The 13,527-nt window shown below is 40.7% G+C and overlaps 3 protein-coding genes across 5 annotated transcripts in view; all 3 read left to right on the forward strand.

Moving 5' to 3' along the window:
• Positions 1 to 2,683: 2,683 nt before the first annotated feature.
• On the forward strand, positions 2,684 to 5,639 carry LOC411188 (L-lactate dehydrogenase). 2 transcript variants are annotated; one of them, XM_006569399.3, is made up of 5 exons: positions 2,684 to 2,816; positions 3,967 to 4,096; positions 4,200 to 4,665; positions 4,833 to 5,074; positions 5,250 to 5,639. In XM_006569399.3, the coding sequence occupies exons 2-5, from the start codon at positions 3,971 to 3,973 to the stop codon at positions 5,412 to 5,414; spliced, it is 999 nt and encodes a 332-aa protein (XP_006569462.1). In that variant the 5' UTR covers positions 2,684 to 2,816; positions 3,967 to 3,970; the 3' UTR covers positions 5,415 to 5,639. The 2 variants fall into 2 exon arrangements, with proteins under 2 accessions (XP_006569462.1, XP_394662.6); XM_394662.7 differs by having other exon boundaries at positions 2,759 to 2,893.
• Positions 5,640 to 6,707: 1,068 nt separating this feature from the next.
• LOC411187 (L-lactate dehydrogenase) lies at positions 6,708 to 9,401 on the forward strand. Its single transcript, XM_026441705.1, has 8 exons — positions 6,708 to 6,923; positions 7,542 to 7,697; positions 7,867 to 7,984; positions 8,075 to 8,248; positions 8,413 to 8,586; positions 8,699 to 8,816; positions 8,914 to 9,037; positions 9,142 to 9,401. The coding sequence occupies exons 1-8, from the start codon at positions 6,708 to 6,710 to the stop codon at positions 9,307 to 9,309; spliced, it is 1,248 nt and encodes a 415-aa protein (XP_026297490.1). The 3' UTR covers positions 9,310 to 9,401.
• A 1,037-nt stretch (positions 9,402 to 10,438) lies between these two features.
• Positions 10,439 to 13,527, forward strand: part of LOC408898 — a 38,991-nt gene continuing 35,902 nt past the window's right edge. Inside the window, exon 1 of one of the 2 annotated variants that reach the window (XM_026441643.1) lies at positions 10,439 to 11,110. In XM_026441643.1, coding sequence (XP_026297428.1) covers positions 10,880 to 11,110 — 231 coding nt within the window. In that variant the 5' untranslated portion in view covers positions 10,439 to 10,879. The remainder of the gene's footprint in view (positions 11,111 to 13,527) is intronic. The other variant, XM_026441642.1, reaches the window with a different exon arrangement.

The following is a 13,527-nucleotide window of genomic DNA, read 5'->3' on the forward strand; positions in this document are numbered from 1 at the left end:
GGGGGAGAAGCAGGTCAGAAGATGAGGGGATGAAGAAGGGACGATTGGTGAGAACCTTAGAGAAGCGTCTTTCCAACGGCAAATATAAAAGCGTCGAATAAATTTCAATTGTATTTCATAAATCTAGGATTACCTCTTTAAAAATATGTCGATTTGTAAACACCGATCCCACTACAGCAAGCTTTTTCTTTTGTAAACACACTGGATGATTAAACAAAATATAATTTCTAATTATTTAAAGAATTCTAATTACTTTCAAACAATCTTAATTAGTTGTAAACCACTTTCGAGAATAATATATTACGCTATAATCTATTATTATTATTAATCACTTTATCCAATTTTGTGCACCTTTCTTACAGTTACGATAATATCGCATCTCCAATTATCCCTACTCGACTATTACATCCGTTTGGCCATCGCTTGATACAAGGATTACGCAACTTATACGCCGTTTTGATGACATAACAGTTATGCATTGCCAATTTAACTTTCACACTGTAAAAAAAAAAAAATAATAAAAATACCAAGCGCGTGAAGCAAATTCAAAAGCTCGGCTTTTCTATTAAATTTCTCCTCGGTTTACTCGTCTCTACTCAACGAAATGCGCCAGCTATGGCGATATAAATGGTTGTAATTACGGGATGGCGGATCTCCGTTATTCAGAGAGCGTCAATTTCAATCCACGAGCACTTTTTTTTCCTTCCTCCCCTCCCTCTCCTCCTCCTTTCAATGGCAAGCGTATAAAGGGCAATTGCAAAAACGCAGTGTATCTTTGTGTAATAACCTTTCGTCCACTTCCGATTAAATTATCGATTAAAAATTCTTCGTGGAAGAAATTGAAGGTCTAAGATAAAAAAACTGGTTAATATAAACAAACTGTAGAAAACGATATATTACACATTTTATACTCTTTCAAGGATATAAGTAAACTTCCTCTTACTAGGGTTTTTCTTTTATCGTAAAAGTAAATTTTAATTCGTGTTTATATAAAAGTATATATATATATATACGTGTACGTGGTTGATGAGAGAACAATATGCGTGTCATCATTTTTAAAAAGATATGTATTTAAAAATTGCATCCAATTCAAACAATGACTCGTGCCTCGCGTTTTCTCGTCGATTATCATACGTGTGTTAGATTTACGCGAGGAGAAAAAGGAGAATGATCGCGAGATGAGGAAACGAGTAGGATGATGAAAAGGTGTCTGTGATCACGTAGAGCCATAGTTTCGTTGCGTCATTCTCGAATGCATTTGTCGCGGTATTCCTGAATTATGATTCAGCCGAAATATCATTCGTTACCGAGAAGTTGACGCCGTCGATAGCGAGTTTTGCTATCGACGAGAGATTATTGCGTCAGATAATATTGGACAAAATCTTGATATAATTGAATAATATAATTGAATTTTTTTTTTATTAGTCAATGTATATTTTCTTCAATTCGTTCATCATAACTATATATATATATATAATTTATAAACTTTCTATTGTTTGTTGAAGAAAGAAATATATCTTTTCTTTTTTTTTTTTTATCATATATCGAATGTATCGAATATAAACACATATTGGAGGAGGAGAGAAAAAAAATGAAAGTACGAAACAAAAGCTAAATGCGTAAAATGTCGTTGCAAGTTTGCAACGATAATTCGGTTCCTCTTTTTCTTGGTAGCACACAAACGTGTGCATCGCATCATTGGAATATAAATCTGAATCATATAACGTTGTTCACGCGTCTGTAAAAATTTAAAAGTCGCTCGTCCGAATTGGACCTAATCTCGCGGATGAATTGTTGAAAATATCGATCGACAATTTTTCTCGGTTTTTTCGGAAGTGTTGCTTCGCTGTAAAGGTTATCCTTTATTACGATTGAGTAATGGTCATTTAATTCAACTGGTATGTAAATTCCACAATTCCGATTAAGACTCGTATCATAATCGTTTCGAAAATGATATCTTTGCGTTATCCGTTTGACGGACAATGATAAAGAGTGAAAAAAAAAATTAGAAAATTTCTGTTGCATGAATCACAGATGACAGTGAGAATAAATTAAACTAATTAATTCGTTAGATATCGCGATCCATGTATATGTACAAAAATATAGAATATAAATCTTCGTATACAAGAGTTTTCTCCTATTCGAATAAAAAAGGGAAAAAAATTAAAAAAAAAAAAAAAAAAAAAGGGAAATAATTAATTTCCCTTTTCAAAATGTTACAAAACTCGATTGAGCAAGATAGGATAAATTTAACGGGATCGAAATAAAATGATCGTATCCAGCGTTTAGCTAGCATTCCACCGAACCCCCAAATGTATCGTAGAATGTATTTTTAGCCTCGACTGAAAACGAACGAGACTCATCCTGCGGGCTGATTTTTGTTGACAGGCACAGTGGGGATCGAAAAGAAAGTACAGGACAGATCGATAAACTTATTTCACGGAAGGGAACGCACGTTGCGTCATTTTACGCGTGCGCAACGATCGTAGCTCGTAGTTTCGAAAATGTATGCCACGACGTACGTGCTCCGCCGTGCATCACCACCCAGGTTATGTATTACCGATTACGGATTTGAAATAACGTCGATGCGCCATGTGTACAAGTATTATCGACACGTGATATGGGGCCACGGTGAAAATTTGTCGGAAAACCGGACGCAAATTTTATCGTTCCGGCAATACTTGGCCAAATCCCCGATTTTGCCAGACCCCAATACGCCGGCCGAAGTCTATGGGAGGTATAAAAAGCGGGGACAAGGTCACCTTAGCAAACAGAAGGCTGGGAGCAGTCGTACGGAACGGAAGAAAGAACGGCTGGTAAACCGTCCAAATAAATTTGGTGTTTGCTTCATTCTCTTTCTTTGCTTTGTATCTTTCTTAAAAGCAATCATGAGGTTAGTGTACACACGTTTATTTCTTTTTTATTTATTTATTTATTTATTTTATTTTATTTTATTTTTTTTTTTTTTTTTTCATTACAATCACGTCGCGAATTTCCAATTATACATTCGACAGAATTGTACTTCATCGATCGACGATCGGTTCGAAACGACAAGTGTGCATAAACGCGACGAAACGTGTAAGGACGAAACCGTGTTAAGCTATGTGGAATACCCATAGAAGAAACTAGGTCAAGATGCAATTACGAGAATTATTCGATCCGATGGTGTTCATTTAAGAAATTTTAACCTCATCTTGCTAGTAATGTTTCCTTTCGGTGATGGATTCTATTCAAACCTTTTCGCTCTGCTCTTTCTTTCGCAATTTGAATTTGAATTCGATTTGTTCGAATAGTTGCTTTGTACGTAACCTGCGCTCTCGTAGCTTATCTATCGAACACCGGTTAACGTACTGCTAGTGGCATCTTACGAGCTTGCGTATTACTATATTGCTATACTATTAACGTAGTACGAGTGTAGTACAATCAATATAATTTTACAAACCAGCGAAATTTTTGCTTCTTAATTTTTCGTTGAATCGAAAAATAGTTGCAAAAAAATTTCATTTCTGGTTTGTTTAATGTAACAGTAGATAGTAATGTTTTTTTTTTCTTTCTATCTTTTCACTTTACGATCAATCTATGTATATACTGTCGTTATTCCTTCATTCTCTTTCATTCTCCTCTTTTCTGTCGAATAACATAAACTTACATAAATTCCGGGAACAAAAAGTACACGGAAACTTATCTAGATCTTGGAATATTCGTGTTTGAAAAATTTATAAGTAAATAGAGAGAACATATATGGAAAATTATCGCGATATATAAAAAAATATTTTTTAAAGAAACGTGTTAAAACATATTTATATAAATATAAATAAATCGAATTTTTTACGTGAACATTCTCCGTGACCTTTTTGACCTTTCTCGAAACAAAACGTAGAAACATGAAAACAGTTTAAATGTGTTCAGATACGAATGAAAGAAAATGCTTAAACTAAACGATCCTATTCGACTGTTTATATATAGAATAATGGCATCGTTGAGAAGTAAACTGTTGAACACAGTGATGGACCCTGTTCCCACGAGTACGCACAAAGTCACCGTGGTCGGTGTAGGTAACGTCGGTATGGCTTGTACCATCAGTCTTTTGGCGAAAGTAAGTTTCTTTGTTTTCCTCCCTATGATACACATACGTATATATATTCATAATTGAAAAATCTTATTCCTCCCGTAATATTTTCCGCATTTCATTATCGCAGAATATTTCGAGCGACTTGGCGCTGGTCGATATGATGGAGGATAAATTAAAGGGAGAGATGTTGGACCTACAACACGGCAGCTCGTTCTTGAGGAACGCGAAAATCAACGCGAGCACGGATTACTCTATAACTGCGAATTCGAGCGTGTGCATAGTGACAGCCGGTGCTCGTCAAAAGGAGGGCGAGACGAGGCTCGATCTCGTTCAGAGAAATACGGATATTTTCAAAAAGATTATTCCCGAGTTGGTGAAATACAGTCCGAACACGATCCTCCTTATCGTCTCGAATCCGGTCGACATTCTCACCTACGTCGCGTGGAAACTTTCCGGTCTTCCAAAGAATCAAGTGATCGGAAGTGGCACGAATTTGGACTCGGCCCGATTCCGTTTCCTCTTGTCGGAGAAATTGAAAGTCGCCCCTACGTCGTGCCACGGTTGGATGATCGGGGAGCACGGAGACTCGTGTGGTACGTCGATATATTTCAAAATTGATTTTTCTTTAACGATCCGTCGTGATAACGCGCGAAAATCGAATCGTTATCGCGATTCTTGAAATTTGTTTAAATGCACGCGAGCCACGAGTGAAAGCCGCGTGTTCGTTTCTAATCCAAGATGTTTAATACGTTCTCTTCAGTACCGGTATGGTCGGGAGTGAACATAGCTGGAGTGAGATTGCGCGATCTGGACGAAACTGTTGGCACGGAGGATGACAAGGAAAATTGGAACGAGATATATAAAAAGGTCATTGGATCCGCCTACGAAGTTATCAAGCTAAAGGGTTACACATCGTGGGCCATTGGCCTGAGCGCTGCCCAAATCGTCTCCTCCATATTGCGAAACTCGCAACAAGTTCACGCCGTGGCTACCCTGGTTACCGTAAGTCGATAACTCTTCTTGCACAAACCGTGATGCGCGTGATACCCCGCGTGTATCGTATTACGAAACGTCGCTCGAGAAAGAAAAGGAAAAAAATTGTTTCCTCGTTGTTTAAACTCGTGGATACAATCGTTCGTTTTGGCCGAATGGGAATGTGACACGATGCTTTTTTCAGGGTATACACGGGATCAAAGATGACGTGTTCCTGTCTTTGCCCTGCTCATTGGGCGAAAACGGTGTCAACACTATTATCCAACAAAGCTTAACGGAGGAGGAGACGCACCTTTTGCAAAAATCGGCTCAGACGATATACGAAGTCCAAAAAGATTTGAAATTATAAGTAATTCGCGTCTCGTGTATGTTTTATGCGTGAATAACAGCATGTTCTCTCTATAATGATCCGAATCCGTTCATCGTTCGTTCATTCAATTTTGTTTATATACATACGAAATATTGTTTTTTAAAAACACCTTTTTTTCACTACATTTATTGCTTGTTCAACTTAACTTTGTAAGTTAACGAGTAGATTTTTTTAAAATTTATTATATAAACTGCGTAAAATCGATATTTAAAAATGTTGTATTAAAACTACTTAAATTAAAAACTATTTAAATTTTATAATAATAATAATAATATTATTGAATATTTTCTACATACACACAAATATATACATACACACATACACACATACACACATACACACACAAACACACACACACATACATATATATATAGAACAAAAATTCATTTTGAGTGTTATTGTTATTGCAATAATAAGCATGGTTTTTTATATATTTAAAAAAAGAATGTATAAGTTCCTTGATCATAAAGTATTACCATGTATTGTTGATATTTTGCATTATTTGTGAAAAAATTCTATCGAATCTACCTAATTTAATTCTATAATTCATATATTCCGATTATATTATATATACATATGTTATATGACGTAATAGTTACATGTCATATGTATGTAGTACATATGATTTGACGTTAGATAAGATATTTTATCGATATAAATCGAAACACAAGTACGTACGTAAACGATTATCAATCACGATACGATATGAAAGATGAATTTGTAACAAAAATTTAAATTCATTCACGTAAATTTAAATTCATTAACGTTGATCGAGAACATCGAGCGAATTTCCTTACCTACCTCGCAAAATTTTCGTATAAAATCGTATAAAAGAGATACCACGAATTGTCTTGTGTATTTATAACAATGTTTCAATAAATTAATAATACTATTATTACATCAACGGTGATAAATTTAATTTAATATTTTCGAATCTATTTGATAAAAATTATATTCCATATTTATCTCTATCATCTTTTTATCCTTTTTCTTTTTTTTTTCTTTTTCTTTTTTTTTTCTTTTTCCCACCCCAAGGATCAATCGCAATCATGTGTGCACATTCGGTTCGTGCCTGTAATTCTGTAACCATGGATTGTTTAACAATTGGCAAATCGATAAAAAAAAATTGGCAAATGGCGGTTTACTAGAGATGCCATGATTGCTAGCGACTTCTCTTTTGTGAAACGTCAATTAATGCGTATGCGATGTGACATTTTCCATGACAAAAAAATCACGGGAAACGAATAAAATCATCGGGTGAAAGTGTGAGCAATGGTTTTGTCGCGCATGCTGTCATCTTTGCCGCTACCCAAGTATCTGAAATGTTCGATACACTTGATATCGAGAAGAAATCTGTCCAATAAGCATTTCAATCGTACCTTACCGCCAACGATATTAAAGGATATCTTCGGTGGGAACGTTAAGAAGAAAGTAGCGTCCGCTGATTTCGGCAAGGACGCCAGCGCTGGATCTGATTTTCAGAGAGCGGTCAGTTTCGTGTAAGCGGCCCGTTTTCTTCGTATACCTAACGCGGATCTATCTTCTGCTCTACTTCTTCCTACTCCAGCTGGCCGCTGTTAACTTCGATATCGGATGCGTCGAGTTTAAAATTTCAATTTCAATTTAAGATTAAATTCAAAATTCAGCGATCTAACATGTGGCCTTTTCGATCAACGTGGAAACGATGTTGAATGAGAATGGAAAATAAATTTCAAGTAGTCAGGCAAGAGAAATTGGTCCGTGAAATTGAAATTAATTTGAATAAAGAAGATTTTTATCGTCTCTTAAATAATTGCAAGATATTATTCGCGAAATTTAACGAACGATACATGTTTTAATCCTTTTTTATAATGTTCGAAAATAAATTTATGCGAACAGATAAGTAAAGATGTTTAGGATTTTCGTTATTTAAAAATCACTTTGTTAAAGTGTATTAAAGTGAATGCAAAAGTTTAATCACCGCTTAGAAAGGTGCTCGAACTTTACTCCTAATTTAAAATTATTTTCTTCCAAGCTTCATCAGATGATTTTCCATCGATCGAATAGAGAAAGAGAGAGAGAGAATAAAGCAATGATTTCGATGCATCGAACGATACGTATCTTTGAACATTTTTACCGGAAATTTCTTATTTCAGACAACCATGTTTGAAGGAAGAGCTGCTGTGCAAGTTTTCGGAACCGGTGCAAGATTGTTGTCACAAAGTGACCGTGGTAGGATCCGGTATGGTTGGCGTGGCCATCGTGAACGCGCTTATCTTCCAGGTAAATCGGCTTCTTCTCTCCTATACTTGTTACCTTCGATTCGTGCGTACGTTACGAGGCTGAGATTTATTATTCGAACACGAGTGAAAGTGAGCACGCGTAACAACGAGGATGTATATCGAAAAATCGAAATATTAATTTTGAGAAATGTATTTTGCAATTCCCGCAGAAAATAACCGCGCATGTCGCTATGGTGGATGCGTTCCCGAAGAAATTGGAGGGAGAAGGGATGGATTATTGTCACGGATTGTCGCTTATAGAAAGCCCTCGTATAGATTTCGACACAGGTAACGTATACATACATACATACATATACATATAAACAGATTGAACAAATTATGATGGAGGATAGAGAAACGCGGAGAATGTTATTTCAGATTTCTGTATCACAAGCAACTCGAAGGTGATCGTATTAGCTGCTGGTGCTAGACAAATGAAGGGTGAATCGCGCTTGGACCTGGTACAACGAAATTCAGAGATTCTGAAAAGCATAATACCGACTCTGGTTGGTTACAGTCCAAACGCTGTGATCCTGGTCGTCAGTAATCCAGGTTTGAAGAGAAAAAGAAGATTTGTCGGGGAAAATGTTGGAACGCTCGAGAATTTTGCGGATTTTCGAAAACGAACTCTCAACTCGATTCGAGCCGACATTTTCTCGCGCGCGTCTAATCAAACGAAACGATCGTTGAAAATTGTTCTTATCTCTTCCCACTAGTTGACATTTTATCGTGGTTAACGTGGAAAATAAGCGGATTACCAGCAAGTCGAGTAATCGGAACAGGGACTCACGTCGATTCAGCAAGGTTTCGTTTCTTAATCGCCGATCGTTTAGGAATAGCGCCTAGCTCGGTCCACGCCACTATTATCGGCGAGCATGGGGACAGCCAGGGTGAGTTCGAAACCTGCCACGCTAAATTTACGAAATAAATTTCCAGCCGATTCTAATTTTGAACGAGACCCGATCCGTATCACGTTTAAATCCGTTTCACGTTTCCTCCTAGTCCCACTCTGGTCTGGAGTAAATGTCGCGGGTGTACAGTTTCGCGACATTTTGCCCAATATCGGCCTCGAGACCGACGAGGAAAGATGGTACGAACTTTCCAAAGAGGTGGTCAGACTGTGAGTGTATATATATATCTACTCTTCCCACCCGAAATTGCACGAAAGTTTTCGTCGAAACGATTACAATGTAACAATTTCGCTTTCGCTGTTCCAGTGGACCCACCGTTAGATGCCTAAAGGGATACACCAATACGACAATCGGGCTCGCTACTGCCGACATCGTGCGAGCTATTCTCAACAACACGCAGAGAGTTATGCCAGTTTCAACCTTGATTCAGGTATATAAGCTATTCATAAGAATTCTACGTTTCTTTCCAAATCTATATATAAAACGAGTAACGAAGGATTGAACGAGTATCGTTTCTTTTTTCTCTCTTTTTAGGGTCATCACGAAGTTTGTCACGAAATGTTCTTATCTCTACCTTGTAGCATCGGTGAACAGGGAATCACGAATATCATACGGATGCGTATCACAGAATACGAAAAGAAACTATTCCAGACGTCGGCTAATGTTGTGTTCAATGTTCAAAAGGGTATTAAAGCTGTATGATTTATCTTTTTAATAATATGTGAATATCGTTCAATTGTATGCATTTTTTTTGTAAAAAGTATCGTTCAATATATCACGTCTCGTAGCGCTTACGCTGTGTTCTTCTTTCGATTCTATTGCTAGTAGTTTCACGGCTCGCTCCCGTCCATTATTTCCACGAAAGGAATAAAAAAAAAAATAGAAAAAATTATCGATCGCTTCTCCGAACTAATTCGTCCGAGAAATCGCGATTTCGAAACACGAGGCAAACACGTGCGTAAACGTCTGTCCTAGTCTCTCTCTCTCTCTCTCTCTCTCTCTCTTCTCGATATCTTTCGAAAAGATCGAAAATGATGGATTGGTCGATAAAAATTAGCCAAGCATTTTTTCGATCAGGATCGAAGGGTAACGCGGAACGAGAAGATTGGGTGGGTGCGTTCCTCTCGCGCGTGAAAAAAAGGCGACGGATGACCGGTGGATGGTATCGGAAGGCCGCTATTCCGCCGCAGGCTAGGCCGCGGCAAGGTGAGAGAAGAGTGTCGGAATTGGCCGCGAGATGTCGCGGTGAAATGCTCGGGCAAGGCGAGCCGCGGTGTTACGGCATTCGAACGACGGCAGTGCCGTAAAAACAACGTTTTCTTTTTCGAGGAACACCGATCCCGCCTCCATTATCCGACTTTCCCACCGGATAAAATCGGCCGAAAATTTCGAGAATCGATCGTCCTTGCGTTCCTTCAACGCGAGGAGAAAGGGGGGGGGGGGGATTAAAGCGATGCCTCGCTCGTATAAAAGCGAAGAGGGAAACGAATCCACGAAGCTGGCCAAGATCGTGGAAACAGCCGAGGCACGGTCGTCGATATCGAAGCGAAGAAGCGAACAGAAGCCAGGCCAGAAACGCTCTCCTTTTACTCGGTTCGAAAGCAGATCCATTCGAAAGGCGAGGCGTGTCATCGATTTTTAAACAATTCTTCGTGAATCGTATTCGCGCTCGCGACGAATACTTTTGTCCATTCGTTCGATACGCGTTCTCGAGACCGCGAAATCGTCAATCGGCGGCGAGAGCCGCGAAAGTACGAATTTTAATCGAAAAGATCGAAGAGGAAGGAAAAACGAAAAAAAAAACGCGAAGAAAATCGGTATCGATTAATATTAATATCATCGTGATACGCGTGTCTCGAGAAATTTTCCGATTAATTTACGTCAATGGTAAAAGTCCGATATTATTATTGGAAGAAATAGGTCGATCAAAGCGGAGGAAATGGTAACGAAGGATGAAGGAAAAAGGGGGGGAGGGAGAAGAAAAAAGTAAGTATTCCGATAGGATGGGTAAAAGTGGAAGGTTATCGGACAGGCGTAGACGGCACTGAGGCCCAGGTGGAGGTGGTAGCCGGGCCCCATTCTCTGTTGGTCCTGTCGTCTGTCAGTGGAGCTCAGTCAGCAGACAGTCGGTCCGTCCGGTCAGCTGGTCCCGTCCAATCGTGTTAAAAGCTACCCGATGGTAAGCCGAAGGCGAAACACCCGATAGAACCCGGGTCAATCGAGGCTCGATCGTCAAGGATCGTCGAAGAGAAGACGGCGGCCCGCGCGCCGCATGTGCGCGAGTGTAAAAACTTCTCCACCGGAAACACCAACGACACGGTGCGAGGTACCAACTAAATCGAACGGCAGAGGAGCACGGAGTGGCGGAGGGAAACGAAGGAGGAAGATAGAAACGCGACTGTGGGGACTGTGTACACCTGGTCAGGCAGGAAATGACTATATCGTACGCGAGCGAAGTGCCAAATGGCTCCAGCTTCGGCTGCTTCTGGAGGATCTTGGTCAAGTGAGTGTCTTTTTTCCTTCTTCTTCTCCTCCTTTCTTTCTTTCCTTTTCTCTCGCCGTTATTATTTCGCCACCTCGCGTCGTCGATTGAATATCGCGCGATAATTTCCCTCGCGAGCGATATCGCGATCGATCGCGATCGATCTCGCGACACCGTGACAGGTCGAACGGATCCGCCGCCGCCGCCGCCGCTTCCTGCACGAGGCCTTAGCAACAAGTTCACCGGTATAATGGATCGTCCTCTCGAAATTCCGCCCGACACCGGTGGAACACCACTGCTCGCGCTATCCGCACTTTGTCCCTTCGAATCCGTCCCCCGAACGGAAAACGCGAGTTGTTCGTCGCGACGTTATCGTCTCGTACCTCGTCGTAGCAGCAACGGCAGTAGTGGTGGTAGTGGTAGTAGGTAGCAGTAGTAGTGGTGTAGTAGTAGTAGTAGTAGGAAACACCGCGACGCGCTTACGTTACGAGCGCAATACGCGAAAAGGCGGTGCTCTCACTTTCCTCACGGTGGATTAATTTCACGGTGACCGCGAGAGAGGAGGCGCGCCGATCGATTCGCCGTTTTCTTCTTCGCCGAAAAAAAAAAAAAGGAAAGGAAAGAGAAAAAAAAGGGAAAAAATTCTCGCGAAAAGATGGTCCCCCCCCCCCCAAAAGATTTGTCGCACGCGTGAATCGAAACAGAGGTGGTGTATACTTTCGACACGCGTGCGGCCGAGGCGAGCGTTCCACAAGATACTGGAGCATACGCTTCTAGACAGTTTACATAGTCGGCGTGCCATGTAAGACGAAGATATTGCGATATCGCGACCGGTGGTTCGTTGTGCAACGTTTAACTTTCGACTCGATGTATCGTGTTCTCGATTTAGAGCCTGGCTGGCTGCATAGGGGAGAAGGAGAAAAGAGAGAGAGAGAGCGATCGAGTCCTTGGACAAGGATTCTGCAAACGCACGTGCGGAAAATAAGGAAAATCAACGATAACGTTTCCAATCTCCTTTTCCTTTTCCTTTTCTTCTCCTCCTTTTTCCTCTCTCATTGTCTTTCCTCGACGTGTTTCGCAGATCGATTCGTAATCTTTACGAGCGTCACGTTAAACGTTAAACGAGGCGGTACGGGACGAGACAGAAATTGTCCTGATTTTTTTTCCCTCAGAACGTACGGTTATATGAATCACAGTAGCGGAGCACGTAAAACCCGCTAGCACAGAAATGGTGCTCGGTCAACGCTTGCCAGTATACGTTTTAAGGAAATAAGGTCGTCGATACATTGATTTTAGCCGTAACGACGCGCGCATTACGTGGAATATCGCCACGCTCAATATATCTCTACTACACCTCTGCCATCGAGATTTTCGTTCCAGTTGCCGGTTACATACGAATGAATACCGGTATTCACGCTGGCCAAGTTTCGCGCCTCTTATTATTTATTTTAACCATCGATCGATTATTAAAATCGACGAGAAGGGGAAGGAAATCTATACTTTTTTTTATTTTATCCGTGTTTCACGCAAATGTTTCGTCGATTCAATATTCTAAAAAAAAAAAAAAAGTAGAAAAACTTGACCAATTTCCGCGTGGAAAAACCACGGGGAAGAGGTTTGTTGCTCGAGTTTCCTCGGAATCTCGGGGGATATCGATGCTCGCAGAGAGCAGATCGCGCCAAGTTATACAATGATCCTTATGTAAATCTCGTAGCGTCCGAACGGTTGAACACGGGTTCGTCTAGCCGGATAGTCGAAACGAGGTGGCGTGCAGGATTATTCCGAGAAGGGAAGAGGGGAGAGCAGAAGGAGTCGGGTGATCGAGTACCGTGGTATCCGTTCAACGGTATCGCGACGTAGCAACGCGCATCTCCGAGACTGCGAGAAGCTCGGATCCGCGACTGTCAATAAACGGAGGAGGAGGAGGGAAGACGTCGCACGTGTGGAATCACGAGTCGCGATAAAAGTCGTGATAATTGGTATTCGGAATGCACGGGGAAAGATAAATAATGATTCGTTCCCGTTGATTCGGAAAGGAAAGGAAAGGCCTGGCCGATTGTCGATCGGAGAGCTGTTAATAAAGGAGAGAGAAAAAAAAAAAAAAAAAAAAATGGGATGACGCAAGGCTGCGAATCGTCGCTGCGAATTCCTCCTCCTCGGTTGTTCGTGAAAATGCATAATCTCAGCCAGGATAACGCACGATTTATAACGTCCTTGCCGAGACTCGTTTATTGACATTTGCACGACCTTTAGGTGCGGCGTTGGTGGATCCTCCGGTGATAATCTCGGTTTCTCCCAGGACTGCGGGAGCCAAGTTGAAAACGGCCTTAACGGCTTTCACGTAAGATCTCGCTTTCCTAAGGCTCGTTACACGCATGGCGCGCACGCGCGCGCCGTCCAACAGACAACCACGTATCTATAAATAACCAACAACTTCC

The sequence above is a fragment of the Apis mellifera genome, linkage group LG7 (assembly GCF_003254395.2).
Source record: "Apis mellifera strain DH4 linkage group LG7, Amel_HAv3.1, whole genome shotgun sequence".
NCBI lineage: Eukaryota > Metazoa > Arthropoda > Insecta > Hymenoptera > Apidae > Apis > Apis mellifera.

Bases quoted from the DNA above. Each gene is read 5' to 3' on its own strand.
- LOC411187 (XM_026441705.1), top strand. From the start codon at position 6,708: ATGGTTTTGTCGCGCATGCTGTCATCTTTGCCGCTACCCAAGTATCTG. The intron at 7,985-8,074 runs GTAACGTATACA...ATGTTATTTCAG, and splicing joins TCGTATAGATTTCGACACAG to ATTTCTGTATCACAAGCAAC. The intron at 8,817-8,913 runs GTGAGTGTATAT...TCGCTGTTCCAG, and splicing joins TCCAAAGAGGTGGTCAGACT to TGGACCCACCGTTAGATGCC.
- LOC411188 (XM_394662.7), top strand. The intron at 4,666-4,832 runs GTACGTCGATAT...CGTTCTCTTCAG, and splicing joins GGAGCACGGAGACTCGTGTG to TACCGGTATGGTCGGGAGTG. The intron at 5,075-5,249 runs GTAAGTCGATAA...TGCTTTTTTCAG, and splicing joins CCGTGGCTACCCTGGTTACC to GGTATACACGGGATCAAAGA.